At 36.4% G+C, this 20,371-nt stretch overlaps 1 protein-coding gene across 1 annotated transcript; it reads left to right on the plus strand.

The window, feature by feature from the left end:
• Window positions 1-3,174: 3,174 nt before the first annotated feature.
• LOC146916574 (uncharacterized) lies at window positions 3,175-4,476 on the plus strand. Its single transcript, XM_085721673.1, has one exon. The coding sequence runs from the start codon at window positions 3,175-3,177 to the stop codon at window positions 4,474-4,476; it is 1,302 nt and encodes a 433-aa protein (XP_085577799.1).
• Window positions 4,477-20,371: the final 15,895 nt, after the last annotated feature.

Below are 20,371 nucleotides of genomic sequence, written 5' to 3' on the forward strand. Positions count from 1 at the left end.
TCTCTTCAAATTCATTCAATCTTCACTCAATACTTTCATATTATTAGATAGATTTACGTATTGTAAGAGAGGAGTTAGTCCTTTTCTAAGAGAGAAACACAAAGCAAGGTAGTTAGAAGTAGGTTTAATACTTGATTCATTGAGACATCATGAGTCTTGCTATGCAATCTTCATCTTCTTCTATCCTTTGCAAAGTTGTCATAGACATATGCAGCTGCTTCTAAACCTTGGGGCTCTAAGGTATTCAACCTAGCTATTATGTAATTTCTTGATCATTTAATATATGGTTCTAGTTATTTATTCAATATTGTTATTATTCTCGTCTTTAATATTTTCATTGAGATTCAAGATGATCTGGACACGAATTCTTGAATTTAGAACTAGAATAATAATCTATCTAAAATTATCACTCTTGACATGTTTGACTAATTTTTGATAATCACATTAAATCAAGAACTTAATGCTTTTGGACATTTAATCGGTGGAGAAATCATCGTTTAAGTTATCCGATCGACTTTGTTATCTTTTAAGTGTTTGGGAAATCGATGTTTAAAAAGATAACTTATAAATAATAATATCACTTTGGACACGAAGGATATTGTAGAAATGATTATGATAATATTGTTTATTATACTAGAACCTATTAATTGATCGAGAGATTACAGTTGTTAAGCTTGGTTGATGTCTCTGACCTCAAGTGAAATGGCTCTAATCTCTTCTCATTTTATTTTATGTCATTTAGTTAAAATAGTTTTATACAAACAACAAATTATATTCAGATCCTTAATGTGACAATTATTGTGGAAATACTGAAAGATATATACACATCCCTGTGGAGACGATCCTATACTATACTCACGTATAGATAGTTATAAAAGAAACGCTAATAAAATGCTTTCAACAAAATGGCGCCGTTGCCGGGGATGGCGTAATTATATTAAGTATTAAAACAATTATGTCATTTTAAGCAATTTTGCACAAAATTCTTTATTGTATATATTTGAATAATAATCAATTCTTTTATTTATTTATTTTTGTTCGAAGAATTTCGCTAATAGCAAAATATTAGCTAATAGCGAAAATTGCCCAGAATTCTGGATGAACTTCGCTAATAGCGCAATATACGCCAATAGCGACTTTCTTACGAATTTTTACATATTTCATTCATTTTTCTAAAACACCTGACTTTAGGATGTTATCTTTATGTTTAAAATAAAATATTATTATCACTGCATCAAAAGTACCCTTAGTTAAAGAGAGAAGCATTTTATTTACCAATTGTTGTTTATAACCAAGAAATATTCTTGTCTTTGTTTACGAAGTGCTTGGTAAATATGGATTCCACTTCTCCCATTAATTTAAGAACCTTTTGATATAAACTAACAAGTAATTACTAACATATTAGATTTTCATATTCATTATCCTTTTTGTTGCTAATCACTTGGTATAGTCTCTTTTTGAACTTTGTTTATGCGAGGTATAGTTGCTAAAGATAAACTACAGTTTGATCCTGAAATCGAAAAGATAGCTCGTAGAAACATCGCCAAAGAAAAAGAAGCAAAGAGATTAGCTAGGCTGGCTCAAGAAGGAGCGTCTGGTTCCATTCCTACTCCATCTGGTTCAGTTCATACAGCATCTCCTACTGATTCTCCTGGTTCATCTGCACCACCATATCCGAGAAGTGAAAGAATGGCGGACCAAGATCATACAAAAGATGAAACTAAAAGTGGATTACCATGCTGGACCAGTCCAAGAAGGCTTGCTCGTCTTGGAAATCCAACCAATAAACAAGTTGAGATGAAAGCGTCAACAATTCACTTGGTGACTCAAAATCCTTTTTTAGATCTTGATCATGAAGACCCATATAAACATCTTACAACTTTTTATGGCATAGCTGGTACACTTGGTCTAAAGGAAGATGAAGATGAGGTGATGTTTACAAGGCTGTTTCCTCATTCATTGATTGGAAAAGCAAAAGAATGGTACATAGATCAACCAACTGACTTGATGAAAAACTGGAACGAATTGGAGAAAGCTTTTCAAGAAAGGTTCTTTCCAGAGGATAGACACCTCGAAGCAAAAACTTCAATCACAACATTCATTCAAGGTTCTAGTGAATCACTTTGTGATGCATGGGAACATTACAAATCTTTATTGAGGAATTGTCCTAAACATGGTTTTGATAATCAAATGCAAATTTACCTTTTTTGCCAAGGGCTTCAAAGTGAATCAAAAACCATGTTAGATGCATCTTTAGGAGGATCTGTGATGTTGAAAAGTCCAGAAGAAGTTGTAAAGATCATCAATCAAATGGAACTCAACTCTCGCAAATCTTTGCACAACAGAAATCCTTCACAAAGAAAAGCTGGTATTCTTGATTTAGATACTGGTGATGCAGTATTGGCTCAAAATAAAATCCTCACTCAACAACTGGAGGCACTACAAAAAGAAATGAAAGCCATGCCCAAGCAAATCCTTGAATCAATTCAAAAAGAAGGTAATGTTTCACAAGTAAACTCTTGCGAGTTATGCTTTGGTGATCATCCTACTGGTTATTGTCCACCACCACCTGAAGAAGAAGTAAACTTTGTGGGAAACCAACAAAGACCAATTCAACAACAAGGACAACATGCCGGAAGCTCAAATCAAGCCCTATATCCAAGCAATTTTAATCAAGGAAGATATCCAGGAAACAACAATTTTCCAAGAGGAAACCCATATAACCAACAATGGAGAGCTCCACCAAACTACTACTATCCACCACCACCAAATTACTACCAACAACCATATAACAATCAATACCAATATCCAACACAAAATAACCCACAAAATCAACCTCAAAGCACCGATGAAGCCTTGAAACAATTCATACAAGTGTCTATGACCAATCAAAAGAACACTGATGCTTCAATCAAGAACCTTGAAACACAAGTAGGCCAATTGGCTCAACAAATGTCTCAAGCGAATCAACAAGGAGGAACATTCACCGCCAACACACAAACAAATCCAAAAGAGTATTGCAAAGCCATACCTACAAGGAGTGGTAAGGTGATTGGTGAAGGAATAGGTGATGATATTAATGTTGAGAGAAAGGTTGTTGAAGAGTTTGAAGAGGAGAAAGAAGTAGAAAAGCAGAAGGAAGAAAAAAATAAAAAAGAAGTAAATGAAAAATAGATGGAGCAAAAGAAAACAAATGCGGTGAAAGAAAAAGAAAAGAAGAAAGAAGTAGAAAAGAAGGTGTTAACTCAACACTTACCTTATCCACATGCCCCATCGAAGAAAGATAAAGAAAAGCAATACGCAAGGTTTCTTGAACTCTTCAAGAAACTACAAATTGACATTCCATTCTCTGAAGCATTGGAACAAATGCCAGCGTATGCTAAATTCATGAAAGACATCCTTTCCAAGAAGAAGAGAATAAATGAAGAAGAAGTAATCCAACTTGACGCTAATTGCAGTGCCATTATCCAACGGAGGTTGCCTAAAAAAGAACAAGATCCGGGGAGAGTTACTCTTCCGGTAGCTATTGGCGCCTCTACCGTTGGTAAAGCATTACTTGATCTTGGATCAAGCATAAACCTCATGCCCTTGTCTGTCGCCAAAAGAATTGGTGACTTGTGTATCAAGCGGACAAGAATGACATTGCAATTAGCCGACAAATCCTTTGCCACACCATTGGGAATAGCTGAAGATGTTCTGGTCAAAGTTGACAAGTTTGTATTCCCAGCTGATTTTGTAGTGATGGATATTAAGGAGGATGAAGATGTACCTTTACTTTTGGGGAGGAATTTCATGCAAAAGGCTAGAATGATGATTGACCTTGATGACAACATCATGAAGATTAAGGTTGATAATGAAGAAGTTATCGTCAACATTCGAGAAGCCATGAAGCACACAAATGACAAGGGTGTATGTTTTAAACTTGATGCAACCGAAGAAGTCATCATGACCATTCAGCAGCAAATTCATAAAAGAACACCCCTTGAAAGTGCTTTAACGGATGCACTCAACACCATAAGTGCTGAAGAAGCCAAAGAAATTGAAGAGTGCTTGAAGGATCTGGATTCCTTAAAAGAGATTCTTCCACATCAAGCCATTCTTGAAGAATTGAAAGAAGAGTCCAAAGAAGAAAACAAAAATGATGACACCAAGGAAGAATTAAAAGTCTTACCATCACACTTGAAGTATGTTTTCCTTGAGAATGATGGTACCAAACCAGTGATCATCAATAGCTCCTTGTCCGTTGATGAAGAAGAAAAGCTAGTGAAGATCTTGAAAGCCCATAAAGAAGCCATAGGGTGGAAATTATCCGACTTGAAAGGGATAAGTCCATCTTATTGCATGCATAAAGTAATGATGAAAGAAAACTATAAACCGGTTGTACAACCACAACGCCGCTTAAATCCGACAATGAAAGAAGTGGTAAGAAAGGAAGTGGTAAAACTACTTGAAGCCGAAATGATTTATCTGATTTAAGATAGTTCTTGGGTTAGCCCCGTTCAAGTGGTTCCAAAGAAAGGAGGAATGACGGTAATCACCAATGATAAAAATGAGTTGATTCTAACAAGAACCATCACTGGATGAAGGATGTGCATTGACTATCGAAGGCTCAATCAAGCAACAAGGAAGGATCACTTTCCATTGCCTTTCATGGATCAAATGATAGAAAAACTCTCCGGTCAATCCTTTTATTGCTTCCTTGATGGTTATTCCGGTTACAATCAAATTGTTGTGAATCCCGAAGACCATGAGAAGATAGCCTTCACTTGTCCTTTTGGTGTTTTCGCTTATCGAAGAATGCCTTTTGGCTTGTGTAACGCACCAGCAACATTCCAAAGGTGTGTTCATGTTATCTTCTCCAATTTAATTGGTAAGTGTATGGAGGTATTCATGGACAATTTTTCGGTTTTTGGTTCATCATTTGAAGAGTGTTTGAAAATTCTGGACATCGTGCTGAAACGATGTGAAGAAACTAACTTGGTACTTAATTGGGAGAAATGTCACTTCATGGTTACCGAGGGCATTGTCCTTGGTTACAAGATTTCCTCAAGAGGTATCGAGGTAGACAAAGCTAAGGTTGATGTTATTAAGAAACTCCCACCACCGATAAATGTCAAAGGCATAAGAAGTTTTCTTGGCCATGCTGGGTTTTACCGAAGATTCATAAAAGACTTCTCAAAGATAGCAAAGCCATTGAGCAACCTGCTAAATAAAGATAAGTCTTTTATTTTTGATGATAATTGTCTTATTGCATTTGAAACTCTAAAAGAAAAATTAACCTCTGCACCAATAATCACTGCTCCTAATTGGGAATTAAATTTTGAATTAATGTGTGATGCTAGTGATTATGCTGTTGGTGTTGTGTTAGGTCAACGTAAAAACAAAATTTTTCATGCTATACACTATGCGAGTAAGGTTTTAAATGAAGCACAAATTAATTATGCTACCACTGAAAAAGAGTTACTCGCTATAGTATATGCATTAGAAAAATTTTGTTCTTACCTTGTAGGTTCCAAGATTATTGTTTATACTGACCATGCAGCCATCAAGTATCTCCTTACCAAGTCCGAGTCAAAACCAAGGCTCATCTGATGGATGTTGCTATTGCAAGAATTTGACTTAGAAATCAAAGATAAAAAAGGTACTGAGAATCTTGTAGCTGACCACCTATCAAGGTTGACAAACAATAAAGTGACAAAGAATGAACCGAAAGTTCTTGAAGAATTTCCTGATGAAAATTTGTATGCAATCAATGAAAGACCATGGTTTGCTGACATGGCAAATTACAAAGCAACTGAGTTCGTTCCTGAAGACTATACATGACAACAACGCAAAAAATTTCTCCATGAAGCTAATCATTATGTATGGGATGAACCATACTTGTTTAAAATTGGAGCAGACAACCTTTTGCGAAGATGTGTTGATAATGACGAGGCAAAGAAAATATTGTGGCAATGTCACAATTCACCATATGGAGGTCACTTCAATGGGGAAAGAACCGCAACAAAGGTGCTTCAATCTGGTTTCTTTTGGCCAACACTTTTCAAAGACGCCAATATACATTGCAAAAATTGTGATGTATGTCAAAGAACTGGATCAATGTCAAAGCGGAATGAAATCCCTCTACAAAGCATTCTTGAGGTAGAAGTGTTTGATTGCTGGGGTATAGACTTTGTTGGCCCCTTTCCTTCATCATTTTCAAATGAATACATCTTGGTCGCTGTAGACTATGTTTCAAAATGGGTGGAAGCCATCGCATTTCCAAAAGCCGATAGCAAGACGGTGGTAAAATTTCTAAAGAAGAACATCTTCACCCGATTTGGTACACCAAGAGTTCTAATCAGTGATGGAGGATCACATTTTTGCAACACACATCTTGCCAAAGCCTTAGATCATTATGGAGTCAAACATAAGGTAGCATCACCTTATCATCCACAAACAAATGGCCAAGCCGAGGTTTCTAACCCAGAATTAAAAAGAATCCTTGAGAAAACAGTCTCAACTTCTCGGAAAGATTGGTCAGCAAAACTGGATGAAGCTTTATGGGCATATGGGACAGCATACAAATCACCTGTAGGTCTTACTCCTTTTCAAATGGTTTATGGTAAATCATGTCACTTGCCGGTCGAGCTCGAACACAAAGCTTTTTGGGCGCTCAAATTTCTTAATTTTGATCAAGAGAAAGTCGGCGAAAAAAGAAAAATTCAAATGCATCAACTTGAGGAAATGCGGAACCAAGCATATGAATCCTCAAAGTTATACAAAGAAAGAATCAAAAAGTACCATGATAAAAAGATCAATCAAAAGCAATTCATGCCTGGACAAATGGTACTACTGTTTAACTCAAGATTGAGACTCTTTCTAGGAAAACTGAAGTCCAAATGGTCCGGACCATTCATGGTTAAGGATGTGAAACCATATGGTGCAGTGGAGTTAGAAAATCTAGTTACTAAAGTTAGCTGGATAGTCAATGGACAAAGACTCAAGCCCTACTTTGGAGACGAGATTGATCGATTAACATCGACAATTTCACTCAACAATCCTTGAACATGTCATGAAAAAGGCGTCGAGCTCATGACGTGAAACAAGCACTTGCTGGGAGGTAACCCAGTTTTGTAAGTCATTAATTTTATGTTAATTGCATTTAGAATAAATCATAAGCATTGAAAAATCAAAAATGAAAAATTTTGTTCAGACAATTTTGCCATTAGCGCAATTTTCGCTAATAGCGAAAAAACTCCAGAGAGTTTCGCTATTAGCGAACCTTTGGCGTGGCTGAAAAAAAAATAAAGGGCAAAAACGGCTTTTCAAGGGAGTAACTCCCCTTAACTTCTCACAACCACACATTTTCACCCACTTAAATCCCTTTTCACGGTTTCATTCCCCCATTCTCTCAAAAACACAAAAAAATTTCTTTCACCCACATCTCTCACAAACCTAACCCTAAAATCAAACTCAAGTCAATTCAAGTCAAAAATTCATTGTATTTGCATCAATATCATCTCGTACTTGCATTAACATCACTGCTTCAACAGGTTTGGTTCTCTTTCCTTCCTTTGATCTTAATTTGAAAAATATCATAGAATGGCTAGGGTTAGGATTAGAAACCTTGATGTTGTTAGAGACTGATTAATAGGGTTATATTGATGAAAAAGAAACAATAATCACAACTCCAAGCCATAGGAATCAAGCTCTGAAAATTTGACCCATTTTTGAAAAGTTTTGAAAAATAATGATTTTTCATGATTCTTGTGCAAAGTTGTGATTTTGATTCTCCTTTTGTGTTTGTAGAGATATTAGGATTAAATTAGGTTAGAAATATGCTGGATTGTGTTGAAAAATTGCAGGAACAAATTTTTTTGAAAAATCTGGAAAAACAGACAAGAAACTCGCTATTGGCTCAAGTTGCGCTAATAGCGAAATTCCCCAGATTCTGGGTAGAATTTCGCCATTAGCGTGCATTTCGCTAATAGCGACCTTTTGTCGAAAAATTTACCCAGATTTTTAAAATTTTTGAATTTTTAAAGCCTTATTACATTCTTGATCTAATTTTTCAATGCTATATGTTGGAATTGCCTGGTTGTTTTGCAGATGGCTCCTAAATACCCCTCAAGAACTACCGGAAACAAACGGCCAAGGGGCCAAACTTCCACAATCTCATCCGCCCAACAACCCTTTGACCCAAATAGATTTCCAACACCAGCACATCAAACCTGTTTCTTCCAATTAAACAAATACAAACTGTGGATCGAAATTTTTTTCCAAATCAACCCAGACGGTGAACATCAAGACATTTTACATATGTTCACCAACCGTGGCTGGAATAGGCTCCACCCACACACCAGCATAAACACTGACTTAGTCAAAGAGTTCTATTGCAATGCCCTACCTGAAGCCTCTCCTACAACCATGGCCGACAGTTTTTCCTACACAACCACTGTAAAAGGAAAACTTATTAGGTTTGATCGGGATGCGATCAATGATTTTTTGGGTAAACCTTTAGAATTACCACAATCCTATGACCCAACTGTACCTAGCCTTTGTGCCTATGGAAAAAGAATGGCTAGAGGAAACTGGTCCTACAATTAAATTGAAAGGGAAATTCTTCTTCGGGGAAGAAAATTCTTCAGAAACCCAAAAGGAGAAATCAAGCATGCATTCTACACTGATATGAATGCAAAGGCTAGTGTGGTATTCCATTTGCTGATTCGGAATGTTGTACCAAGATGCCACACTTCAGATGCACCTAAATCACTTCTTCCATTAATGTGGTGCATCATGAATGAAGTACAAGTAGACATTGCAAGATTGATTGCAAACAAGCTGAAGGAGGTGACATTAAATTTGGTGACTGGTGCTAAGGGTATTCTGCCCTTTCCTGCACTCATTATGGGATTGCTGAGAGAAAATGACGTAGTCATTACACCAACTGACACAGAGATTGAAAACCCAATTGATGATACATTCATCAGTGGTTTTGTAAAAAGAGAAGAAAGGGCAGCTCAGTACCATTTCTCAGATGATGAGCAAGGACCATCTACTGGTCCTTTTGACATGACTGTTTTTCAAAATTTTATGCAGGAACAAAATAGGCATAACCAATATGTCAAAGACCAGAACTCCTATCTGATGGATCAGAATGAGGCTATATACAGGAGCAACCGGGGAATCCAGTAGGATTTATATAATGCTCATATGCATCAGGGGAACGCTGAGTGCCCGCTAATGACACCTGCTGAATATCAGACCTTTGTTCATTGGCCTAAGGGCAGGCCAGGTCCATATATGGGGGCAGCAGCTGCTGAGGATGATGAGGCCACTGATGATGATGATATTCTGGGCCATGGAGCTGATCTGGATATAGCTGAGGACTCTTTATCAGATGAATTTTGATGTCATTTCATTTTGTTTTAAAATGCTTATGTTTTTAGTTTCAAACTTATGTTTTAATTTCCTTACATTTCGTACTCCTTTGGGCACCTTTGGTTTTAAAGTGTCCAATACATTACTTATGGTTTATTTTGGTTTAAAACTTTACTTTGGTTTAGTTTAAATTGGTTTGATTTTATTTTGGTTAGTTTTAAATTAAATATTGTTTGGTTGAATATTCCTTTTAATCTTGCTTGTGCTCTTAGAATGAAAAATTTGCTCATGAACATCAAAAGTTGAAACGCTCAAAAGAGCCAAGAATGTTGACCAAATATTAAGGTTAGTGATATTGATTGTGGAAGGCAAAGCCAAGGCATTAGTTTCTTTTCATTCTAGGTATTTACTAGAATTTGAAATTAGTTCTTTACACAAAATATATCTCATATAATTCTTCTCATAAACATGCTTAATTTTGATCCACTTTAGTACTTAACCTAAAAATGTGAGGTAGCTTCAATTTATTGTTACTATATGCTGGAGACCAATAATCATGTTTAACTTGTTTTTGTTATGTTAAATCCGATAATCGTTTTGAATAGTATGAAAGCATGGAAAGGATCAAGGCAATTTCAAAATTAGAGATAAAACATTTGACCACAAAAAGCCTACCTATGAGAAGAGTGAGTATTTGATACCCCAATATGAGCCAAATGAATCAAGTCCTCAAACATGAACTATCAATATTCATAGCCCAAAATTGTTTCAAAAATTCAGTTCATGTTTGATTCACTATAGGACTTTGATATTTTTACTTGTTGAACCATTAACCTTTTTGTACTTTGTCCCTTGTTTTAAAATAAGGAAACTTTTCAAATAGAGTTGTTGTGTTTAAGTTGGGGAGAAAAGGAGGTTTATCATGTCAAGTATCATGGTAAAAATAATTTGACAACATTGATGTACATATATATTAGAAGTAGCAAAGTTTTTCATTTTTTGAAAAAGAAAAGAAAAAGAAGAAAAAGAAAGAAAAATCAAAAATAGAATAAGTTGTCAAGATTATTGTTAATCATCAAGGGTGTGAGTTATTGGTAAGAGAAGGTTATTGTTACAAGGGATGTCCACTATGTCAAACTTCTTGAATTCAATTTTCCCACATATGACATTCTTTCATAGCCCGACCAAGTTATAACCCTAGAAAGACCTTTTGATCCATGCTTGTCGTACTTTTTGAGATAATATTCGGATGGACACCTAACTTAAATAGTATGTTAGCTTGATTTTTGGATGTGTGATCATTACCTTCATTCATTATTTTCATTTTGCTTTATTTACTTACAAAGAAGTGTGTTAGGTGTGGTTCAGAAATAATCATGTTTATAGATTGAATTCTATGAGAAGATTTTATACTTAGAACTTATTTCACATTCATAGTTGATGCTTAGATTAAAAAGAACTTCATGCTTGCCCGCCATCACATCTGAATCATAACTTGAAGTTTATTTTAGAAAAATTGCTTGGCATTAAAAATAACAAATAAGTTAAGGGACCATTTATGTAATTAAGCCAAAATTATACTACAAATTCTAAAAGGTAAAATATTAATATAATAGTATATATTTCAAAGAGGATGTAATTGACAAAACTTCATCCTTAAGAGCATACCATATATTTTAAGCAAGGTATACAATAAAGATGTTAATTTATCACAATTGTCATATTATAAATCCATACGATACATACATCCAAATAAATACTTCCAAGTAATGTATTAAATTTTTCACAAAAACTAACATAATATTCTATATTAATGGGGTTCCACCAGTTTGGTGTAGCATTCAACACACTCCATTTTAAGCTGAAAAGTTATGCATAAAATTTGTAGTGTTATTTTTAAACATATTTTTCCAGTGTTAACAATATTCAAGTAGAAAGACATACCTCATCGGGAGTTTGTTCTGCCCGTATTTTCCGGCCATCAAATAAGAAAACAATCTATTTCAAGTCCACAGATGTTTGATCACAATATGCATTCATCATCTTCTTTAATTTAGTCTCTCTCTTTATCTTAAAGAAGACTTCATTTCCATCCTACAATCATATAAAAATTAGTCTTATACCTTTGACTCGTTGTGATGAAACCAAGTATAATATAGTGCATAACAAAATACAACATCAAATAAATCTTATGACCATCTTACTACATTTAAAATCACAATATCAAGGAAATGACGTAGTATTTTCAAATAGAGGTGCAATATTAAAACAATGTTCTTTGGACACTTTAAGCATACACATAGTCGAACATCATTACTTAAAAATTATTGAAAATCCAAAAAGTGTCAGGTGATATAACAATAATATCGATAAACATGATTTTTAGTTGCCATGGGGTTATGAAGGGAGCAAAAGTAGGGCAAGGAAGAAAAAATAAATAACTTTTTACCAGTAGCAAAAACTTGAATCAATTATCGTCAAACAAGCACAAAGAATATAAAATTGCTTATATAAAATGTTACAACTACAATTAGAATACGTTGAGAAAGTGTCCAAAAACAATGTCTAACAATACTATTAAAATAGATATCATGTAAAAATTCAACCAAATTAAAAACTTTCAAGGTTGTCAAACTATATATATATATATATATATATATATATATTCTGGACCGGTCAAAAGGTCAATCATGTGATGACACGTCGACAGGAAGTCCTCCAGATCAAGGTGCATCACTTGAGTAAGCACAGTAGTGTTGGTGCACCCCACCTTATTGATGCACTCCCCCTTGCATCATCTTCCGTACATGTGGCCTCAAACGGCCCCCTGATGAGGCGCCACATTTCACGGAAGCAGTATGTTGGAACAAAATGTGTTTAACAATGAACCTTAAAGAGTTTTGATGATAACAAGGTATTAAAAATTGTAAATTGGACTAGCTAATATTTGTTCAAGTGTACAGGACCATAATTATAAAGTTACATCATCATTGGTTCTGAATGAGCAAATAAAGAGCAAAAGAAAATGAAGCTTAGATGATTCTGAAGGCAAAGCGCTCCTGAAGTCAAGCTGCTCCTGAAGAAATAGCGCTCCTGAAGTAAGCTGCTCCTGAAGAATAGTGCTTCTGAAGACAAGAGGTCCAGAAGCCACATCATCAGAAGCTGCGTCATCAGAAGCTGCAGAAGTCATATCATCAGAAGCTGCATCATCAGAAGCTGCCTCATCAGAAGCTATTTCACCAGAAGCTGAATCTCAACTGGATTTGCAAAAGATTCAAGAATTGAAGAATCATCAATGCAAAAGCTGTCTATTGGATTCGAAAACACAAACAAAGGATTAGTGGAGTTTTGCAACGGTCATTTCAAAGGTGTTTGAAGGCCTGTGCTTGCAATTTGGACGAAAGCGTTGACATTGTACTTTGTACGAATTGTACAACCACGTTCTCCACTACTCTGTTTTGTGTCCACGCTACAGGACAAGAAAACAGCTCCAGAATACGGTCTCGCCTGCATATATGTTCCTTTGGATAAGGAATGGATTTCAAATTGGTTCTTCATAGGACAACAACCAAATCAGGCAAAAGATCATTGGTGAAAGATCAAGCTTCATCTAACGACTCTTTGGTGTGCTGGCAATTTCACAACGTCTCTTTCACACCTCTATATAAAGGAGTGAAGACCTAGAGAATTGGTAATGCAAGAACGCTGAACGAAAGACTCACAAGATTTTCACAAGTACCAAACCTCTGCTGAAATTGTTCTGCATTCACTTAGAATTTCTGTGTCTTAAAGTCATATCTTAGGAATTCTTAAGTCCATTGAGTCTGTATCTGATTTGTATTGTGAGCACCTCTGATTGTATATCAAGTGTTCAAACTTAATCAATTTTCTGTGTAATTTTGTTTAGTTAGGAAGTCTCTTGCAATTGTGCTTGAGCAGGAAGTCTCTTGATTGTGTTCTTGAGCAAAGGAAGTCTCTTGCTTGTGTGCTTGAGCATTGGAAGTCTCTTGCTTGTGTGCTTGAGCATTTGTAATAAGATATTACTCATAGTGAAATCTCCTTGGAAGTGCAAGGGGGACTGGACTACTTCCGGATTGTGGAAGGAACCAGTATAATTGCTTTGTGTCGTTCTTCTTCTCTCTCTCTGTTTTATTCCGCTGCATTTAGATTCTGATTATCACTTCAGAAGCTGTCTCACCTAGCTTCTGATCAGTGTGTTCAGTTTTTAGGAGAAACGAAGAATTTTTCAAAACACAATTCAACCCCCCCCTTCTTGTGTTTTTCTCACCTTCAATTGGTATCTAGAGCCTTGGTCTGTTGTGTAACACTTAACCGTGCAACAGTCAAAGATCTGAGAAAAACATGACTACTCCTCCTCCTAATGGTTCTGGTTCTAGTGATACTAGCTATAAAAATGTCTCACATGATTATAGTGATAGTAAGAAAACCAGTGTTGGAAAAGTTCCAAAGTTCAATGGAGATGCTGAAGAGTTCTCTTGGTGGAAGACCAATTTTTACAGTTACATCATATGCCTGGATGAAGAATTATGGGATATTCTGGAAGATGGTGTTGGTGATTTAGTCCTTGATGAAGAAGGAGCTGCTGTGGATAGAAAGAAACATACTCCAGAACTGAGGAAACTCTACAAGAAGCATCATATTATCAGAGGAGCTCTTGTCACTGCCATACCCAAAGCAGAGTACATGAAGATGAGTGACAAATCCACTGCTAAAGCTATGTTTGCTTCTCTCTGTTCAAATTATGAAGGGAGCAAGAAGGTCAAAGAAGCAAAGACTCTTCTGCTTGTACATCAGTATGAGCTATTCAAGATGAAGGATGATGAAACTATTGAGGAGATGTACTCAAGGTTTCAAACCTTAGTTTCTGGGCTACAGATTCTAAAGAAGAGCTATGTTGCTTCTGATCATGTAAGCAAGATTCTCAGAAGCTTACCTGCCAGATGGAGACCCAAGGTGACTGCCATTGAGGAAGCTAAAGATTTAAACACTTTAAGTGTCGAAGATCTTGTTAGTTCTCTCAAAGTTCATGAGTTAAGTCTTAATGAACATGAGTCTACTAAGAAGAGTAAATCAATAGCTCTTCCATCCAAAGGCAAGTCATCAAAAGCTCTCAAAGTGGTTGAATCTGAAGAGGAAGAACAGTCAAGTTCAGATTCTGAACCAGATGCTGCTGAAATGGCCATGCTCTCAAACAGACTTCAATATCTGGCCAAGAAGAACAGAAAGTTTATCGCCAAAAGGGGTAACTCCAGAAGCTCAAGGAAAGAAGATCAGAAGGGATGCTTCAACTGTAAGAAGCCTGGACACTTCATTGCTGAATGCCCTGATCTTCAAAGAGAAAAGTCAAAGGACAAATCAAAGAGGTCTACATTCAAACCAAGCAAATTCAAGAAGCAGATTAAGCAGAGTTTAATGGCAACCTGGGATGACTTGGGTAGTGAATCTGGATCTGATAAAGAGGAAGCTGATGAAGATGCAAAGGTAGCTGTTGGGTTGGTAGCAACAGCAACTTCAGAAGCTGGATCAGATTCAGACTCAGAAGATGAAAACGAGGTATATTCCAAAATTCCCAGAGATGAACTTGTTGAGTCACTTAAAGAACTTCTTACACATTTTGAAGTAAGAACCAATGAGTTGAAGGATTTAAAAGAAAAATATGCTGATTTGGTACAACAGCAAAAATCAACTCTATTGGATCTGAAAGCTTCTGAACAAGGACTTAGGGGCTTTGACTTCATGTGTAAAACATATGAAGATCAGCTCAGGTTCTTATGTCAGAAGCTACAAGAAAAGTGTAATGAAAAACCTTTAAGTAATCATGAAATTGCTCTTGAAGATTTCATTATATCTGGCATTGACAGAAGCAGAGTAGCTTCTATGATTTATAGCATTTACAAGAACAATGGCAGAGGAATTGGTTTTCCAGAAGTGAAACTTGAGAAAACCAATCTAAAGTCTTGTTGTGAATGCATCAAGGAAGGTCTGAAAACATTCTTTGTACCAGAAAGGGCTGAGTTGGAAACTGTTGTTCAATCAGAACCTGAAGCTTCTAGTTCTAAGGCTAAGATTATTTCAAAGCCCAAGAACTCTAAGTCAAAGGCTATGATCAAATCTGATTCCAAGACTTCAAAGGTTAGGATCCTGAAAAGATCAGAACCTATTCCTCAGAGTCTGGTGAAACCAAAATCTGGGGTTCTGAAGTCTAAGTTTCAGAAGAAGACAGTTACTGCTTCTGAAGTACCAAAACCTAAGGTGATGGTTAATCAGAAGCAACCCAACTCACAGCACAAGGTACAAGAAGTGAAGAGTAAAGCCTTAAGTACTAACCTTCCAGGACCCATAGAACAATGGGTACCTAAAACTAAAAATGTCAATGATGCAGGTATGTCTAAGAGCAGTGCCAAAGCAAAGATCATGGTACCTAGACAGCGGTTGCTCAAGACACATGACAGGAGACAAGTCCATGTTCCTCAGCCTAACAATGAAAGAGGGAGGAAATGTGAAATTTGGAGGCAACCAGTCAGGCAAGATCATAGGTACAGGAACTATTGGTAATTCCTCTACCTCAATTAATAATGTATGGTTGGTAGATGGTCTTGAACATAACCTTTTGAGCATTAGTCAATTTTGTGATAATGGTTATGATGTGCTTTTTGAAAAACCCAACTGTACAGTAATCAACAAGGAAGACAAATCCATTGTGTTCAAAGGAAAGAGAGTTGACAATGTCTATAAAATCAATTTTTCTGAACTGGCTGATCAGAAGGTGATTTGCCTACTATCAGTGAATGATAAGAAATGGATGTGGCACAGAAGGTTGGGACATGCTAACTGGAGGTTAATCTCTAAGCTTAGTAAGTTACAACTTGTGAAAGGGCTACCAGACATTGACTATCATTCAGATGCACTCTGTGGTGCATGTCAGAGAGGGAAAATTGTGAAATCTTCTTTTAAAACCAAAGACTTTGTTTCAACCTCAAGACCTTTAGAATTACTCCATATTGATTTATTTGGACCAGTAAGTACTGCATCCTTATATGGAAGTAGATATGGATTAGTCATTGTTTATGATTACAGCAGATGGACTTGGGTGAAATTCATAAAGAGTAAAGATGTTGCGTGTGATGTATTCAGTAGCTTCTGCACTCAAATTCAATCTGAAAAAGAATCAAAAATTTTGAAAGTCAGAAGTGATCATGGTGGAGAATTTGAAAATGAGCCATTTGAAGCTTTTTGTGAAAAACATGGAATTTTCCATGAATTCTCTTCTCCTAGAACACGACAACAAAATGGGGTTGTAGAGAGAAAGAATAGAACTTTACAAGAAATGGCCAGAACCATGATTCATGAAAACAATTTACCAAAACATTTTTGGGCAGAAGCAGTGAATACAGCATGCTATGTTCAAAACAGGATCTATATTATACCTATTTTGGAGAAAACAGCATATGAACTCTTTAAAGGAAGAAAACCCAATATCTCTTACTTTCATCAATTTGGATGTACATGTTACATTCTGAACAACAAGCTCTACCTAAAGAAATTTGATGCCAAGGCCCAAAGAGGAATCTTTTTAGGTTACTCTGAAAGGTCAAAGGCATACAGAGTGTATAATTCAGAAACACTTTGTGTTGAAGAATCTATGCACGTTAAATTTGATGACAAGGAGCTTGAAGATAAAACTTCAAAGCAAGGTGAAAGTTTTGCAGAGATACAGGTTCCTGAAGCTACTCCAGAACCTGATCAGATAGCTGAGTCTGAAGATAGTCCAGAAGCTGAACCCACATCAGAAGCGCAAGATGAAACTGCTTCTGATGAAGCACAAGATGGCTCACATCAAGCAGATCCTCCCAGAAACACATTCAAACACAAGTCTTCACATCCTGAGGAGCTAATCATCGGAAACAAAGATAGTCCAAGAAGAACAAGATCACATTTCAGACAAGAAGAGTCAATGATTGGACTAATCTCAATGATTGAACCTACAACAGTTGATGAAGCACTTTCAGATGATGGATGGATCCTAGCTATGCAAGAAGAGTTGAATCAATTTCAAAGAAATGATGTGTGGGATCTGGTACCCAAACCTCAGCACAAGAACATTATTGGAACAAAATGGGTATTCAGAAACAAGCTGAATGAGTAAGGTGAAGTAACAAGAAACAAAGCCAGGCTTGTTGCACAAGGGTACAGTCAACAAGAAGGCATTGATTACACTGAAACGTTTGCTCCAGTTGCAAGATTGGAAGCAATCAGGTTACTTCTTTCCTATGCAGTTAATCATGGCATAATATTATATCAGATGGATGTCAAGAGTGCATTTCTCAATGGTGTCATAGAAGAAGAAGTGTATGTTAAGCAACCTCCTGGATTTGAGGATATTAAATATCCTGACCATGTTTTTAAACTGAAGAAATCACTATATGGCTTGAAACAAGCTCCCAGAGCTTGGTATGATAGACTAAGTAATTTCTTAATCAAAAATGATTTTAAAAGAGGACAGGTTAACACTACACTCTTCAGAAGGACCCTTGGGAAAGATATTCTTGTTGTACAAATATATGTTGATGATATAATATTTGGTTCTACTAATGCATCTCTTTGCAAGGAATTTTCTGAGTTAATGCAGGATGAATTTGAAATGAGCATGATGGGAGAGCTGAAGTTCTTCCTTGGCATTCAAATCAATCAATGCAAAGATGGAGTCTATGTTCATCAATCAAAGTACACAAAGGAGCTTCTGAAGAAGTTCAAACTTGAAGATTGTAAAGTGATGAACACTCCAATGCATCCTACGTGCAACCTGAGCAAAGAAGATGAAGGAGCTAAAGTAGATCAGAAGCTGTATAGAGGTATGATTGGTTCTTTGTTATACCTCACTGCATCTAGGCCAAATATTTTATTCAGTGTATGCTTGTGTGCAAGATTCCAATCAGATCCTAGAGAATCTCATATGACTGCTGTCAAGAGAATCTTCAGGTATTTGAAGGGAACAACTAATCTTGGACTCCTTTATAGGAAATCCTTAGATTATAAGCTAATTGGATTCTGTGATGCTGATTATGCTGGTGATAGGATTGAAAGAAAGTCAACCAGTGGCAATTGTCAATTTCTGGGTGATAATCTTATATCCTGGGCTAGCAAAAGACAAACAACTATTGCTATGTCTACAGCAGAAGCAGAATACATTTCAGCTGCAAGTTGTTGTACACAACTACTTTGGATGAAACATCAGTTGGAAGATTATCAGATAACTGCCAACAGTATTCCCATTTATTGTGATAATACTGCTGCTATTTGTTTGTCTAAAAATCCAATTTTGCATTCAAGAGCCAAACACATTGAAATCAAACACCATTTTATCAGAGATTATGTTCAAAAAGGAATTTTAGATATACAATTCATTGATACTGAAAATCAATGGGCTGATATATTTACTAAGCCTTTAACTGTTGAAAGATTTGATTTTATAAAGAAAAATTTGAACATGCACTTTGTATCTGATTAAATGCTTGCTTGCTCCTGAATAGGATTTTAGGTTCTGAAGTCAGTTCAGAAGCGGTAGTCCATCAGAAGCTCTTTATTGAGGTTCTGAGGAAAACTCGCTTCTGATGATGACGTCAGCATCTGAAGTCCAGAAGCTGGATTTGTTGCTTCTGAATAGTTGAATTAGTGGAAACGTTGGAAGTTACCTTTTAAAAAGTAACTTCTGGCCCACTAACTTGGTAGTTACTCTGTGAACTTCTTACGTGGCCTGTATGTATTGGTGTATAACAAAAAGGGCAATGATGATTTAATAGCTTTGAAAGTACTTTTCACGCGCCCCCAATTTTGTCATTAATGTTATGTTTGTTTGTCTCTTTTGAATTGCAATCGTTTTACTTTTAACACTTTGACAATTCACACACTACTCACTCACAACAAACACATTTGCTCTCAAACCTGTTGCGAAGTAAGCGCATTCTCTCAACCTTAGGACCCTAAAATCTTCATCTTCTTCAAATCTTCGTCAATCATCAAATGGCATCATCAAGCTCAAAAGTTTCAGAATCTACATCAAACATGCAAAGAGCACCAGAATCTGAGTCCATCTACAAAGAGAAGACTATGGATATTCCATGGGAATCCCTAATAGTTCAAGTTGAATCACCAGTGGACTTCACTTCACTCAAGAAGTACGAAGTGGACATGGAAGGCTACGTAGAAACTCAGAAACTATCTGGCTACTTCAACATGCTAAATGGGCCAACATATGTGAACTTGGTCAAAGATTTCTGGTTAAGGGCTGAAATTGTCAATGAAAAGCCTGTGAAGGTAGCAGGTAAACAAGCTGGGTCGAAGAAAGGAAAGAAGGAAATTGACTTGAATCCCACTTCCTTCAGTAGCCTTGAGATAAGGTCTGAAGTGATGGGTATTCCCATAGTCATCACAGAGGAGATAGTTGCTAAAGCTTGTAGAATGGATGCAGAAGGAAGGTTTCAAGAAATTGTTAAGAAGGATGATGTCCTGCTGCAAAACTACTACAACACTCTTCTGGGTGGTAACAAAGATGCTAAGCCTTCTGAAATGGAGATTCACAACAGAATGTTGGTGAAATTCAGCAACGATTGCTTCTTTCAAAGAGCAGGTGGGTCTGATCAACCCAACAACCAACAGAAGCTAGCAATCTATTTCATGACCAATCTGGAAAAGATAAACTTTCCAAGATATGTATTGGATCATCTATGCAGGGCTATCAATGAAAGCACAGTCAAAGGAAGGAAACAAGTGCCCTATGGAAGATTGCTCTCTGAGATCTTTTATCAAGGGAAAGTGCTGGATCTTTTGAGAAGAACAAGGGATGCTTCTGATAAATGCTTCGAAGTCTCTACTGCAGAGAAGACTATCAGTAGCAAGACCTTGCATTCTATGCACTTATTCAAGACAGCTCCTAAAGATGAAAAGTGGTTGGAGATGACCACAGAAGAATCTGAGATTATCAGGGACT

The sequence above is a fragment of the Medicago sativa genome, chromosome 6 (genome assembly GCF_051527215.1).
Source record: "Medicago sativa cultivar Bolivia chromosome 6, Bolivia_mono, whole genome shotgun sequence".
Taxonomy (NCBI): Eukaryota; Viridiplantae; Streptophyta; class Magnoliopsida; order Fabales; family Fabaceae; genus Medicago; species Medicago sativa.